The sequence below is a fragment of the Mustela lutreola genome, chromosome 15, assembly GCF_030435805.1.
Source record: "Mustela lutreola isolate mMusLut2 chromosome 15, mMusLut2.pri, whole genome shotgun sequence".
Lineage (NCBI taxonomy): Eukaryota > Metazoa > Chordata > Mammalia > Carnivora > Mustelidae > Mustela > Mustela lutreola.
This window is the reverse complement of record NC_081304.1, coordinates 33,238,994-33,255,738: the sequence shown is the minus strand read 5'-3', so window position 1 is coordinate 33,255,738 and position 16,745 is coordinate 33,238,994. Positions and strand designations below refer to the sequence as shown.

Sequence of the window (16,745 nt, the reverse complement as noted above, 5' to 3'; positions counted from 1 at the left end):
TTCCATGCAATATGTGACCTTAATACCCACCACCAGGCTCACCCATCCCCCTACCCCACCTCCTCTCCCAAATCCTCAGTTTGATTCTCAGAGTCCACAGTCTTTCATGGTTCATCTGCCCCTCGAATTTCCCCCAATTCACTTTTCCTTTCCTTCTCCTAATGTCCTCCATGTTATTCCTTATGCTCCACAAGTGAGTGAAACCATATGATAATTGATTTTTTCTGCCTGACTTATTTCACTCAGCATAATCTCCTCCAGTCAGGGCCATATGTACCCCAGTGTTCATAGCAGCAATGTCCACAATTGCCAAACTGTGGAAAAAGCCAAGATGCCCTTCTACAGAGGAATGGATAAAGATTTTATTTATTTGACAGAGAGAGAGAGAGAGAGAGCAAGCACAAGCAAGTGGGGGGCAGAGGGAGAGGGAGACGCAGGCTCCCCATACACAGTAGGGAGCCCAATGTGGGGCTCGATCCCAGGACTCCGGAATCAAGACCTGAAGGCAGATACTTAGCCAAATGAGCCACCCAGGCGCCCCATATTGGTTTTTTCTTTTCCTTCATCATTAGCACTATCATTACCCAAGCACATCTTGTATATTCTTATGACCTGTCATAAATGATCATCCACTTACAATAAAAAAACCCTAAAGGAATTGAAGTGTTATAGGCACAAAATTAAATAAAGTGCAGGTAGTTTACAAACACTGATGGAAGGACACTGTGACTCCCAAGCAGCCAATCACTCAGACAAAACACGCTATGTGCACAAAACTTTTTTCTTCTGTGTTAAGATGCTCAGTTGTAAAATCTAGTTACCCTGAATTCATCATTGCCATATCAAGTTTATTAGATCCAGTTAATGTCACAACAATACGTTGTATAGTAATTGCCTAATTACCCTATCCTAACTCTTAGCTCTATGGCTGTTTATTCCTTATGCCTTGTTCACCAATCCTTTCTTTTCCTAGCTTGGTGGATCCTGAAGGATTAGTATACTGGCTACATTTTTTTCTCTATGAATTTTAGTTCTTGTCACTTTTTTTTCCCCCCTATGAATTTGTGTTTGGGAATTCATCATTCTTCTGATTTATATGTATAGGTCTCTGGGAAATTCACAACTGAGCCTCATTCTAGTTACCTACAAGATCATTTATATTTGCATAATCTACTATTACCTCACAGCTGATCTCCTCTACCTTCATACAAATTTTCCTCCCAAATTTAAACTTATTTTTGTCAAATTAATTTTTGCAAATAATTTGAAAAGTCACAGAAGTATAAAGCATATAATGAATCAATAATTCCTTGTTTCATACTTTACCACCCTCAGTTAGGTCACCACCTTATTTCAGCATTTTCTTGTATTTACCTTCATATTTCTAAAGAGTACGCTTGTGTTGGGGCGCCTGGGTGGCTCAGTTGGTTAAGCGACTGCCTTTGGCTCAGGCCATGATCTTGGGGTCCTGGGGTTGAGTCCTGCATCAGACTCTCTGCTCAGTGGAGGGCCTGCTTCTTCCTCTTCCACTCCCCCTACTTGTGCTGGCTTGCTCTCTATGTGTGTCAAATAAAAAAAAAAAAAAAAGAAAGAAAAAATTGTATACTTGTGTTGCTATTCCCCTCCCCCCCATCTGAAATTTATTTCCTGGATACTGGCTATTCTGGTTCAAATCTGAGATCTGCATTGTGACTTATGCAAATCAATTAACCCCTGTACTTAGTTTCTTTGTCTGTAAAATGGGGATAATACTATCTGCTTATAGATTGAAAGAGGATAAAATTAGTAATACATGTAATATATTTAAAACAGTTTGGTCCAGAGTATGCACTATATTTTAGCTGTTGTTGTTAAAATAACTTCTTGCTATCAAAGATAAAGATTAAATACTTTACTGCCCATACTTACCTCCATCTTCACAATTTCTTGCTATATCCATATTCAGTGTTTATATTATAATGACTTAGTCCACTTGGGGTGCTGTAACAAAATATCACAGATTAGCTACCTTATAAGCAAACAAAGTTAGTTTCACAGTTCTGGAGGTCAGAAGTCTGTGATCGGGGTGCCATCATAGATAGGTTGGGCCCCTCTTCTGGGTCACAGACTTTCGGTTGTATTCTATAGCAGAAGATCTCTTCCATCGGAGTGCTAATCTCATTTATGGTGGCTCTGCCCTCATGATGTAATCGCCTCCCAAACAACTCACCTCCTAATTACAAGAGATTCGGTTTCAACAAATGAATTTTATTTATTTATTTGATCACAAGCAGGGGTAGTGGCAGGCAGAGGGAGAGGGAGAAGCAGGCTCCCCACAGAGCAGGTGGAGACAGATGTGGGGCTTGATCCCCGGATCCTGGGATCATGACCTGAGCCAAAGGCAGTCAGTTAACCATTTGAGCCACCCAGGTGCCCCTCAAAAAATGATTTTGATAGGCATTTGGCTGGCTCTGTCAGAAGAGCATATGACTCTTGATCTTGAGATAATGAGTTCAAGCCCCATGTTGGGTATAGAGATTACTAAAAAAATAAACAAACTTCAAAGAAATTAAAAAAAAATGACTTTTGGAGAGACTCATTCAGATCACAGCAGTTATTACTCTGCAAATATTGCTTCTATCAGTCATGTAATATACTATGTTTGCTTTTCCTTTTTTATACAGTTTGTTTTTGTTTTTCTGGAGCTAATAATTGTTTCTTTTTTCCATCCAGTTTGCTTAGCTTTTCTATGCATGTATCATTATTTCATTTGGCCTTTTTAAAAAAGGACTTATTTATTTATTCAAGAAAGAGTGTGTGCAAGCCGAGGGAGGGACAGGGAGAGCGGGGGAGAATCTCAAGCAGATTCCCGGCTGAGCACAGAGCCCAGTGTAGGACTTGATCTAAGGACCCAGATTATCATGACTTGAGCCAACATCAAGAGTCAGACACTTAACTGACAGAGCCATGTAAGCACCCCAACCCCAGACTTCTCTAAAAGAACTGTAAAACTCTTCTCGATATTACCCGACATATCACATGATCCCTGAGTTTAATTTTCTTCCACATCTTTCCCAGTGGTATCTGTGCTCTTGCTTATAGACCGCCTGTGTGGGTGTGTTTCTGGGATTTCTTAACCATCATTTCAGTAATTCTCTTTGTTTTACTTCTGGTTTGGATCAAATGTCGTCTTCTTTCTTGGTTCATTTCCTTGATCAGATGAAGCATATCCTTTAGAGTTTCCTGAGGAAGAGTACTCAAAAGGCTAACTTTTTGAGATAATAATTTGGAAATTTCTTTATTTAACCTTTATTTAATCTTTTAGTTGATGGATGGTTGGTTGAGTATGGAATTCCAGATGAGATTATTTTCTCTTAACTTTAACATCACTGTTTTATGTGTATGTGTGTGTTTTAGCTTTCAGTGTTCTGTTGAAAAGTTGATGCTGTTCTAATTGTGTCTTCCTCCTTATTTTATCACCCCCCCCCCTTCCTGAACCCATCTCTCTTAGAACTTTCAGAATATTTTATGGTCATTTAATGGTTATGGAATAGATATTCTCATGCATTTGAAATTTTATAACTTTACTTACCTTTTGTATTCATAAGAAATGAATATTCAGAGGAAAAACCTCTTTTATGTTTTTATCTCAGTGAGATATTGAACTTCTTGGATCTATCCTCCATTTTTCTTATCTTTTCTTTCCTGTTTTCATTTTGACTGTATTTCTCAGTTTTTCTACTGTATTTCTTTCATCCAGTACAATGTGTAGCATCTAGAAACATGATGGGAAGTATAGCTCTGAAGGTGAGAGGACAGGTCTCAATATCATTGGGGTATACACTGAGTAGTAGGCATCTAATATACACGTTCCTTTATATACTGCATGATATATTTGTTGTCATTTGTTATTCCTTTGCTCAATCAGATATACCACTAAGATCTTTTAAAATGTTTTCATGGGGTCTCTCTTTTGTCCCTGTCCTACTTCTATTGCTCATGCTAGGTCTTGATCATCCCTTACAGAATTATTTCAACAGTCTTAAAGTTAGATTTTCTCTTCTTTTTCTGTTCCTGTGGGAATCATTTTTATTTACTATTTCCATCATCAGAAACTTAAAAATCTCCAAAGAAACAGGGAAAAGAGGACCATAAATGAAGTCTTTGCCACAGCCATGAGATAGGGCCCCTGAAGGATATAATCTGTAGAGTAGGAAGCTAACCAAGATAGTATAGTTTTATAGAAATCAAGAGTTCATTTTAAGAAGATAGGAACATGAAGGAAATAAGAGAGGCATAAGGAAGGGCATCAGAATTATATGCTATTTGGCAATCCTACCTTTTGATTGTTTGCACTAATTTGGCAAAAGATACTAGTCTATGTAGTGTTAAATTAGGGAAGTGTATTTATATGACCTAGTAGGCTGGTGGAAATGGAGTGAGAAGAATAAAACTGATTTCGAAGCAACAACAGAGTCAAAAGAAGGACTTTATTTCCTTCCAGCATGGGGAACATCTATTCATATTTGAAGTCTGTACACAGGGAGATATTGAGGGGTACTTGGGTGGCTCAGTTGGAGGAGCATGTGAATCTTGATCTCAGGGTTGTGAGTTCAAGCCCCAGATTGGATATAGAAATTACTAAAAAAATATATATAAAAACTTCATTGGAAAACAAAAAGCAAAGGGAGATATTGAAAAGGTCATAGAAATATAGGAAATTGAAGGATCTGCAGGATTTGGGGATGAAACAACAATAATAGTGGTAGTACTACAGGCAGAGCAGGGATCAGAATGTCTATGGTGTTTTTCTTTTAGAGAGGAAAACGCAGAAAGATGGAGTTTGTACTAGCTGTTTTCTGTTCTCTTGGTATAGTAGATGGTGAGGTCTTGTGTCAAGAAAGGGTGCATGGGAATTGGAGGGAGTCGAGAATGTTTGGAAAAGTATATATATATTTTAAAGATTTTATTCATTCATTTGACAGACAGAGATCACAAGCAGGCAGAAAAACAGGTAGAGCAAGAGGAGGAGGCAGGCTCCCCGCCGAGCAGAGAGCCCAACATGGGGTGCGATCCCAGGACTCTGGGATCATGACCCGAGCTGAAGGCAGAGGTTTTAACCCACTGAGCCACCCAGGCACCCTGTTTGGAATAGTATTATAGGGTTTGCTAAGGAACTATCTAGGAATGTAAATTACCAAGTGGTGGAAAGGACCCTTTACAAATGTCTATTATGGAATAGTTTTTATTTATACTCTAAAATGAATTTGAAAAACCAATGTAACTTGTAAAGTTGCTTGAATTTTGTACAGTGAGGTCAATTAATTGGTACTTCTACATACATTAGCCCCATAACAGTATGTTTAAGAATTTTATAAGTAGTTTTAAATTGTCTTATTCTTTAAGAACAAATCAAAATATCTCCTTTACTCACCTTCTGAGTATTTAGAATTGTGTTGTTAAAATACTGTATAATTATTGTGAAATACGTATCAAATGTTATGTATTTTATGTGACTTTTTTTTTCTAATGTGACCTTATTTGCTTATTTTAATATTTCTATTTTGTGTGCATGTGTGGGTTATTTCTGTACCTAAGCTTTAATTTCCTTGAGAATAGGATCTAGGTCTTATAATTCTTTTTTCCCCTCCTCCCATCCTCTGTTACAGAGTTCCATAATTAAATACAATGTTCAGGGGCGCCTGGGTGGCTCAGTGGATTAAGCCTCTGCCTTCAGCTCAGATCAAGGTCCCAGGGTCCTGGGATCAAGCCCCACATCTGGCTCTCTGCTCATCGGGAAGCCTCTTCCTCTCTTCCTTTCTCTTCCTCTCTCTCTCTGCCTGCCTCTCTGCCTACTTGTGATCTCTGTCTGTTAAACAAATAAATAAAATCTTAAAAAAAAAAATACAATGTTCAGTTAAATGAATGTTAGAATTAAATGGATGGTGTTGTATTTATTTTAATTCTTAAAAGAAGCTTAATTTTTCCTTTTCACTATTTAATATATATATTATTTTTTTTCCTGATATAGAAAAATCCAGTTACACTCTTAAAGGAATTGTCAGCAATAAAGTCTCGATATCAAACTTTGCATGCACGCTTTAAATCAATTACTACAGAGCAGAAAGAGACTAAGAACCGCATTTGTACTACTGTCAATAAGACTATGACCATGATACAAGAGCTACAAAAGCAAACAGACCTGGAGGTAATGCTTTCAATTGACAAGTTGGATTTGTAGAGTTTTTTTGTGGTGGTGTTTTTTTTAAAGATTTTATTTATTTATTTTTCAGAGAGAGCACACAAGCGGGGGAAGCAGCAGAGGGAGAGGGAGAAACAGGCTCCCCGCTGAGCAGGGAGCCTGAAACAGGAATTGACCCCAGGACCCTGAGATCATGACCTGAGCCAAAGGCAGTCGCTTAACTGGTTGAGCCACCCAGGAGCCCCTGGATTTGTAGAGTTTTAATTCTTTTTTTTTTTTTTAAAGATTTTATTTATTTGACAGGGAGAGAGAGCCAGAGAGCACTAGCAGGAGAGAATGGCATAAGGAGAAGGAGAAGCAGGCTCCCCAAATGAGCAGGGAGCCTGATATAGGGCTCATCCCAGGACATTGAGATGATGACCCGAGCCAAAGGCAGATGCCCAACCGACTGAGCCATCGAGGCGTTCCAATTCTGAGTGTCTTTTTGAAAGATAAATCCCCATTAACTTTCATTTAGAGATTTAGCAGTCAGTTTGAATTGTTGGTAGAAATGAGATTTTAAGCATGTGTGGGGGCACCTAAGTGTCTCAGTTAGTTAAGCATCTGACTTGCTCAGGTCATGGTCTCAGGGTCCTGGGATTGAGCCCTGTATGGAGCCCCACATCACATGGGGCTTCCTGCTCAACAGAAATCTGCTTGTCTCTCTGCCCCTCCTCCCACTCATGTTCTCTCTCCCTCTTTCTCAAATAAATTAATGAAATCTTTTTAAAAATTTAAGAAAAAAAAAGCTTGTGGACTTGGCATGGTTAATAAAGAGGTGTGCTATCTTAGATTATGTAGTCATGTTAGAAGAGAAAACTTGGTAGTGCTTATTAAATCTACCAGTTTTGCAGTTCCTATAAGAAGTAGTAAGACTGAGAAATGTGGAAAGCATCTGTATCAGTGACTTTTTTAGTTCTCCTTATTTATTATTTATTATTTATTTATTTATTTTTAAAGATTTTATTTATTTGTCAGAGAGAGAGAGAGCGAGGAAGAGCAAGCACAGGCAGACAGAATGGCAGGCAGAGACAGAGGGAGAAGCAGGCTCCCTGCTGAGCAAGGAGCCTGATGTGGGACTCGATCCCAGGACGCTGGGATCATGACCTGAGCCGAAGGCAGCTGCTTAACCAACTGAGCCACCCAGGCGTCCCTTAGTTCTCCTTTTTTAAATTGAGTTGGTGAGCTTAGGTAAGCATGACCTTCATTCTCTCCCTCCATCCCCCATTCCCTTCTGATTTCAGGTAAAAATCCTTATAATTGTGAGCCTCTATCACTGATTGTGTATAACTCTTCAGATATGATGGAGTAAAATACAAAAAAATAACACAGTGTGAGCTGCTGATCTAGACAGTATCATCTTAAATAACCTAGTGAAGGATTTGGTAAAATTTACGTTTACTATTAAGGCAAAGTTGAGGGCTTTCAAAAGAAAATACAGTGTGTATATAGTTGGAATCAGAGAGTAGAGCTTAATTATATGAACAAAAAATGGCCAATAGGTTTTTATTTCTGGTGTCAACTCAGATGAATTAACTGGTAATAGATTCTTAGAGTGCTATATTGAGGAACTGAGTCTGGGTATTGCACAGATGCAGTTAGGGGCAACATACATGGTTGGTTGGTTGGTTGGTTGGTTGGTTCATTTATTTATTTATTTATTTGCCAACCCTGAACTCCATTTGGTTTAAGCTACTTGAATTATGGGCTTGTAGTGAGAGTAAACCTTAAAGGTTCATTACTGAGGTTAATTTGGTCAATAATTCTTTATATTGCCAATGGCAGAAAAAAGAACAGTACCCAATTAAAAGTATAAAATGATACCTTAGATGTATCTCAGATGTTAGGTCTTTGGGAGATGAATATTAGAGGAGGAAAAAGCAATTAAAAAGGGTACAGAGGGAATAGGAATAGGAATTTGAAACATTAAGGGTTTTATAATATGTAATATTACTAATATGTAAAATGCAACAAAAGTATGTATATGATAACCTCTATAAACACAGCTCAAGACACATACTCTTTGTGGTGGGTGATCAGAACCTGAAAATAGAAGCACATAACAAGGGGCGCCTGGGTGGTTCAGCAGCTTAAAGCCTCTGCCTTTGGCTCAGGTCATGATCCCAGGGTCCTGGATTCGAGCCCCACATTGGGCTCTCTGCTCACCGGGGAGCCCGCTTCCTCCTCTCTCTCTGCCTGCCTCTCTGCCTACTTGTAATCTCTGTCCGTCAAATAAATAAATAAAATCTTTAAAAGAAGCACATAACAAATCTTGAGAAGAGACTGACTGGGTGTAGTTCTGGATTATATACATTATGTAGAAATCCATAAATTTATTGAAGCACAGGATAAATTTAGGTGAGTGAAAAAAGAGAAAAGTCCTATTTTTGAATATTAACTAAAAATTGTCCCTACTGGATACAATCAATAGATGCTATATTTCTGACTGCGATTTAAAAATGGTGCAGAAAATAGTTATAATAGTGATAGAGGATTTCAATCATCTAAATATCTGTAAAGATCTTCATTCATTTAAAAGAAGTATCTGGGGGCACCTGGGTGGCTCAGTGGGTTAATAAGCTTCTGCCTTCAGCTCAGGTCATGATCTCAGGGTCCTGGGATCGAATCCCAACATTGGGCTCTCTGCTCAGCAGGGAGCCTGCTTCCTCCTCTCTCTCTGCCTGCCGCTCTGCCTACTTGTGATTTCTGTCTGTCAAATAAATAAATAAATAAATAAATAAATAAATAAATAAAAGAAGTATCAGTAATGAGCAATAATTACATTGAAGGTAGAAAGCTAAGAGAGCTTTTACTTTGGATCACAGAATTACAAACAAAGAGAAATGACCGAAAGGTTGTTTATAGACCTTGAAAAAGGAAATAATATTTTGTTTTATTTTTTTAAAGATTTTATTTATTTATTTGACAGAGAGAGATCACAGGTAGGTAGAGAGGCTGGCAGAGAGAGAGAGAGAGAGGGAAGCAGGCTCCCTGCCGAGCAGAGAGCCCGATGTGGGGCTCTATCCCGGGACCCTGAGATCATGACCTGAGCCAAAGGCAGCGGCCCAACCCACTGAGCCACCCAGACGCCCCAAGGAAATCATATTTTAGATTCAATAGCCATTTCGGGGAATGTTGGATATAATGGATCTTATACATACTACTTTAAAAATGAGATAGTAGGAAGCTTAGAGGAATTTTCATGATCAAAATGTGGAAGAAAAGGGAATGCCATTTCTAGAGAGTTGTATAACCAGAAATAGTTCTATAAGACCAGAGGTTTTTTTTTTTTTAAGGTTGATTTATTTATTTGAGAGAGAGAGAGAGAGCAAGCACACAGAGGGAGAGGGAGGAGCAGACTCCCCGCTGAGTAGGGAGCCCAAAACGCCATTTGATCCCAGGATCCTAGGATCATGACCCGAGCCAAAGGCAGATGCTTAACTAACCGAGCCACCCAGGTACCGGAGCTCAGAGTTTAAAGGATATGTAAAGTAGACCTCATAAAGGAAGTATAAAACGAGATGTATTAGTCATAGGGACAGAACTGTGAGAATACTTAAGAAAGCCAAAGGCTTAAGTCCAGCTTCTGAAATTTTCTAAAATAACTAAAAAGTCCTTTAAATTATTTTCGGAACATAAAGAACAAAAAAGGGATAAGCCTATTTAGGGCAAATGGTACTTTATTTATAGACAACAGAAAGGAAATAGAAAGTCAAGCTGTTCAGGTATTTTCTTGATATAATCTTTATCAAGGTGCATAGTTTTTCGCTTGCAAGGACAGAAAATATATTTGAATTGGTAATATTAAAAAATAGTACATGGGTTGATAATACTAAACAACAAATGGGGAGATGAGAACAGAAAAGGAGGTGAAATGAAGGGAATATGTATTTCCTTATCTTTTTAGTTAATATGAAGACATTAAAGTTTTTCTTTTTGAAGATTTATTTTAGAGAGTGACAGACTATATGAGCAGGGGGAGGGGCAGAGGGAAAGCTGACTCCTTGCTAAGCAGAAGGGGGAGAACCATGCTGGGCTCCACCCACCCCCTTCCCCCAACCTGGAGATAATGACCTGAGTCAAAACTGAGTGGGATGCTTAAGGACTGAGCCACCCAGGTGGCCTAGCTATTAAGGTTTTTTTTTTGTTTGTTTGTTTTTTAAGATTTTATTTATTTATTTGACAGACAGATTGTGAGTAGGCAGAGAGGCAGGCAGAGAGAGAGGAGGAAGCAGGCTCCCCGCTGAGCAGAGAGCCTGATGCGGGGCATGATCCCAGGATCCTGGGATCATGACCCCAGCCGAAGGCAGCGGCTTAACCACTGAGCCACCCAGGCGCCCCATAGGCTATTAAGGTTTAAATACGCTTAATTATAAAGGTGACTGCCAAAAGACCAAACCAAACCAAACAAAACAAAAACTAGATTTGTTCCAGAATAAAAATTAACAAAACAAACCCATAAAACAAATATAATTCAAAAGACATTAAAAATAGAATGGTGTGCCTGGGTGCTGGGTGGTGCAGTTAGTTAAGCGTCCAACTCTTGGCTTAGGCTAAGGTTGTGACCTCAGGGTCATGAGACTGAGCACCCCCCCCATTGGGCTCTGTATTGGGCATGGAGCCTGCTTAAGTTTCTCCACTACCCCTCTTGTGTGCACTCTCTCTGTCAAAACAGACAAACAAAAAAACAAAGAATGTGTGATATTTCACTGATGCTCTGAAATATTTGTGTTCAGGAAGAAAATTTCCTACAAGCTTTGGATTGGTTGATTCCTAGAAAAATTCTTTGAAAGTTTATGAAATGGATGGTCTGAAATCCCTTGAACAGTTATCACAAAGAGAAACATGGACTCACAAAGTCCAGAACCATTTCCTGGTTTGTTTTTTTTTTTAAGACTATTTATTTATTTATTTGACAGGGAGAGAGGCCTGCAGAGATAGTGGGGGAAGCAGGCTCCCTGCTGAGTGGAGAGCCCCATGGGGGATGCAGGGCTCCATCCCAGGACCTTGGGATCATGACCTGAGCCTAAGACAGAGGCTTGAACCCACTGAACCACCCAGGCGCCCCTTCCTGTTTTTGAGTTAGAAGAGGGACATTCTGTAACAATATGGGTTTCAGTAAGGCCCATGATTGTTTTTCATTTTATGCATGTGAACATTTTTGGTAAATGTTGGCTTGATTAGCCAAACCAGCTGGGCAGCCCAGTTGCCACATGTGGCTACATAAATTAAAATGTAAAGTAATTAAATAAAATTAAAAATTCATTTCTTCATACTGATTAGACTGCACAGATACAGAATATTTGCCGTATCACAGAAAATTCTGGATAGCACTGCTCTAGAGATTCTTACTCTGTAGGTATGGTGTGTTCCAGATTTGGCAGTCTCTCTAGAGATGACATATAGTTAGGCAGAGTTGTAACTTTAATTCCTCATGCTGCATCTCCAATAATTTCCCCATTAACCCATTATTTTAGCTAGCCTGTTGGTTATTGCTATGTTGAAGTCCTTTATAAACTTCCTTTTGGCTTTTCTTTGCCCCTCTGCTTTTGCTCCTACCTGCTCTTGGTGGATACTGTCTGCTGGGTAGTTTTCTCAGCATTTGTTCTCCCTTGCTGCCAGATAGGATACTGGCCTGGAGATGTGTGCTATCCCTCACTCGTGCCCAAGGCAAAGTTGGTGCTTTCCTCAGCTTCCTGGGGTGGTATCTGACTGTCAAGAGGAATGGATTTTCCTTTAACTAACATTGGTTCAGGAATGGATTTGTAACTCATATGGCATGTGAGAAGGGAGAGTTTGGAAGTAGGAAGTTAAGAGTTTCCTCACTGCTGAGAGAACTGTGGGAAGAGAAAATACTTTTTTAAAACAGTGTGTATAGATATGATTCCTAGCACTGCTCGGGCCATTTTCTAATCATCTGAGAATAAAGCCACCAGGTAAGGATATTAGATAAGGTGGAAAAAATGAGTCTTTAACTGAGCTGCTAAATAAACCAGTCCTGAAGTCTGTACTTTTTCTGTATTTATTGTGCAGTAATAAATTTTATTATTAATCCATTTTGAAATGTGTTCCTGTTACTTGCAGCTAAAAAATCTCAACTATCCTTCAAAATTTAGCTCAAGTCTCCAATTTTGAGGAAACTTCCAGACTATCTTGTTCACATTTCTTTTTCAAGATGCTTTTAGAATATGGCATTCAAATGCGACTTCTTTAGTTTTGTTAAACTACAGCCCTTAACAAGCCTGGTTGGGCCAAGTCTTCAAGTCACCCCATTTTGGGTGCTAAATTTATAAATGAGGAAGGTTTGGATGATCCCAGACTCCAACCATACTAATCGTCCTTTAGCTACTAAGTCTTCCCAACTGAATTCCTCTCTGAACCATCAACAAGCCATCTCCACTGTGCGCTGCCTGAATTTCTGATCCCAATTCCATGAACATAATAAAATGGCTATTGTTTCGTTAAAAAAAAAAAATTAAAAAATGACAATCCTTAAACTGTTTGGTCTTGTTTCTTCAGCTTAATTGCAAGTTCTTTAAGCTCAGACATGAAAAGTACCTTGTATCTAGATAGCCAAATCTGTTCTTATCCTTGCCTTCCAAAATTTGTGCTCATAGACATAGTATGAGTTTATGGAAATACAAAAGTAGAAGTTAATTAAATTAAACATGTTTTAAAGATTTTGAAATATTTTGTCATTTTCTTTTTAGCTGTCACCACTGAGTAAAGAAGAGCAAACTGCAGCAGAACAATTAAAATCTTTCATGTCAGACTTATGAAGAAATGGACTTGCAAAAGGGAATTCTGATGAAGAAGAGATCCATTCCAGAAAGATTTAGGAAGATGTCTTGTTAGCACTTGATGACTAGAGGTGGGAGGATGGAGAAGAAGATTTGGTTGTGGTCACTGGATAATGACACCTTTTACAAGAGAGGAAACTATAAGAAGGGCAGATATAGGAATAAAGTTTAGCCGAAAGGATGGGATGGAAATAAAGAGATTTAAAAATAAATATCACACGTAATTAGTCTTATAATGAAAGGAAGTCACATAACTCTATTTTGCATCTGTTTTTGTGTAGTTGGGATAACATGAATGTCCTGGTCTATCAAGAAAGGATATATGTACTATCAGATGTGAATGAGCATGCTTTGGAAACTAAAGGATAGAAAAAAATATTTGTATTACATTATACATATGTATATAATTTTATTTTTGAAAATATTGATTATAGATAATGGTCACATTATTGATGAGACTGCTAGTATGTGGCCTCTAGTCCTCCAGAGAAGCTAACTTTGGTAATAATAAATTGGCTTTTCTGTGATAGCCTTACTTTTTTTGCTCTATTCCTTCTGCCTGCAATTGTTGAGCAACATGAACTATGACTTCAAATATTGTTTCAGACTGTCTCTTCTGTATATCAACACTACCTTTGTTCTCCTTCAGCCTGTATTACTGTTAATTGTTCATTCTATATGGAAGCTAAGAAAGAGAAATCAGAGGATCACTGGCAACTGCAGGTTATAGAATTATACTTTTATATAATTAAAAATTTGTTATGAGCATTTTATTTGCCCATTAACAAACTTATAATAGGTAATAAACAGGGTTGGGAGAGTAGCTTCAGTTAAAATTGTACTGTGCAGTTTGAATATTTAAAGAACAGAAAACTCCTATTTTTTAAGTTACAGAGAAATAAGTTACATTTCAGTAACACATTTTCTTCAGTACTCGGGCAGTTAATATTAAGGAAGTTTTTATCCTGGAATGGCTCTGGGATGTGATGTTGATTGGTGGAATTAAAAAATAATAGCATCATACTACTATCATATCATAGTATTAGTATCATAGCAAGATCCTGGAGTTTATCCTCTGTGACTTTCTTCACAGTTGTGTTTTCAATGTTGGTTCTTTCCCTCAGTCCCCTGAAAACTGTTCTCTGCGTACTTCTCTATAATATTCATTAGCTTCCCAAGTTTCATTTATTGACTCTTCGTGGATGATTCCCAGATATAACTTCTTCCATTAGATCTAGATACAAATTTCCAATAAAAATGTCTACCTGAATATTCAAATTGATTATGTCCCAAGTACTTCCTGATTTAATTTTGTCAGTGGGCACTGTTTTGTTACCTGGAATTAAAAAGTCTGCATCCCTTTATCTTCTTAGTCAATAAAATCTTCCTGAAATGTTCTTAGTATCCAACCTCCACTTTATCTTCACTTTTACTATCCTAATTTAGGTCTTTTATTTCTCACCTGGGTAATTATTTTCTATGTGACTATAGTGTTTTTAATGTCTTAAGTTGTAATACAAATTAATTTTATCTTTTAATACAAATTTAATTTTAGGAAATTAAAAAATACAAGTATGTCTATTCTCCAGAAATTATCTGCAGTCTCTTCAGATGTTTGTACATATATGCAAATTAAAAATAATTTTTTTTTTACAAAAATAAGTTGATACCATATGTTGTACTGCAGCTGCAATTAAGTTTTTTTTATTATAAATATATTTTGGATATTTTCATGACATACATCTGCTATTCCTTTGAACAGCTGTAATCAATATATGGATATACCATGATTTTTCCATTTTCTTATTGCTAGGCATTGATAGACTGTATAATATACAAGTTAGATTTGTCCAGGCGTGGGTGGGGAAAGGCAGCTGGGTTGCCCCTAAGGAATTCTGATGGAGCAAGATCACAGGTTTCCCAGCTCCATGTGGTGGCTTAGCATCCTCCCTGGACTAAATTCTTTTTCGCTTAAATTAGCCAGAATCTGACTTTGTGGTTGCAACCAATGACCCTAATTGTATAGGTTTTCCAGTTTTTCCATTATTATGAACTACTGCAATAAATCTGAACATTTTTGGCTTCTTGGGCAAATATACCTATTGGTAAATTTTTTTTTTTTTAAGATTTTATTTATTTGGGGCGCCTGGGTGGCTCAGTGGGTTAAGGCGCTGCCTTCGGCTCAGGTCATGATCTCAGGGTCCTAGGATCCAGTCCCACATGGGGCTTTCTGCTCAGCAGGGAGCCTGCTTCCCGTTCTCTCTCTCTCTCTCTGCCAGTTTCTCTACCTACCTGTGATCTCTCTCTGTCAAATAAATAAATAAAAATCTTTTAAAAAAAAGATTTTTATTTATTTATCAGAGGGGGGGGGAGAGAGCGAGCACAGGCAGACAGAATGGCAGGCAGAGGCAGAGGGAGAAGCAGGCTCCCTGCTGAGCAAGGAGCCTGATGCGGGACTCGATCCCAGGACGCAGGGATCATGTCCTGAGCCGAAGGCAGCTGCTTAACCAACTGAGCCACCCAGGCGTCCCCCTATTAGTAAAATTTTTAAAAAATATTTATCACATGTAATAATTTGTCTTATTTTTTCACTTTTCATTATTCCTTGAATCCCAAGTACAATACTGTGTTCCACAAATTACTTATTATTTAAAAAAATTTGTTTTAAAGATTTTATTTATGTATTTAACAGAGAAATGGCAAGAGAAGAAATACAGGCAGGGGGAGAGGGAGAAGCAGGCCTCCCGCTGAGCAGGGAGCCAGCCGGGGGTCTCGATCCCTAGACACTAGGATCTTGATAGGAGCCGAAGGCAGGCGCCCCCAAATAATTTTTTTTTAATTAAGGTAAAATTCACGTAACAAGATTAACCATTACCCATTATCAAAGTGTACAGTTGAGGACGTTTTAGTGCAGATGGTGGCATGCAAACATCACGACCATAATTTCTAGTTAAAGACCTTTTCAGTCACAGATTAATCTTACTAAATTAAATCCCTGTCCATGCCTCGCATAGTATAAAGGATACTGTTGCCCACTATTAGAAAGTCCAAATCTCTTGATACTTCAGAACTTTCAAGGTTATTGTTGATTCTTTACATGTGCACTCTAGATTGGATTAAGTGTAATAGTTTGCAATAAATCACAAAGGAAAAATTAAATACAAATTAAGAATTTGATGTAAACCCTTTGTCTCACCTTCAATTCCTGCTATCTTTAGACCTCGCATGACAAAAATTGTATAAAGAACACGCCAACATAGGAAAGCTGAACACAGTTCTTGCACTTTCCATTGTCCCATAGCTACAGCTCACCTAGGGCGACAAGAGATGCAGTGTGGAGCGGTGTGGATCTGACATCTACGGTTTGTGGCTCCATTCTCCCAACCCTGAAATGAGAAACTATACCAATCTAGGCTTCACAGTCTGGAGCTCTGAGTCGGTGGGGCGGAAATCTCAAAATCTAGAGCCCGGGATTCCTTCCAGGGAAAGAACCACTAGCCTCGAATCCTATCCACCAAGGTTTCTTAAAGGTGCGGACCACAATCCACCTGGCCAAATCAACGAGAGTGGCTGTTGGAGACGCTGATTTCGTGGTACAGCACCCTAGAATCACGGAATCTGAATACCTAGGGGCGTGGCTGCGGAGTCCGTCCCACCACCACTCCAGGTGGTTCCAGTCTTTGGCGCGCTAAATTTGAGACCGGTGGAGCGCCGCCCTTCTCGGG

At 38.5% G+C, this 16,745-nt stretch overlaps 1 protein-coding gene and 1 long non-coding RNA gene across 2 annotated transcripts in view; one reads left to right on the top strand and one right to left on the bottom strand.

Moving 5' to 3' along the window:
• Positions 1–14,424, top strand: part of SKA2 (spindle and kinetochore associated complex subunit 2) — a 40,615-nt gene extending 26,191 nt beyond the window's left edge. Inside the window, exons 3-4 of the mRNA XM_059149329.1 lie at positions 6,011–6,187; positions 12,931–14,424. Coding sequence (XP_059005312.1) covers positions 6,011–6,187; positions 12,931–12,999 — 246 coding nt within the window. The 3' untranslated portion in view covers positions 13,000–14,424. The remainder of the gene's footprint in view (positions 1–6,010; positions 6,188–12,930) is intronic.
• LOC131816514 (uncharacterized) lies at positions 1,522–16,475 on the bottom strand. The gene is made up of 3 exons (XR_009348087.1): positions 16,333–16,475; positions 1,909–1,980; positions 1,522–1,556 (listed from the first exon to the last, which is right to left on the bottom strand). It is a non-coding gene; the product is annotated as an uncharacterized LOC131816514 (long non-coding RNA).
• Positions 16,476–16,745: the final 270 nt, after the last annotated feature.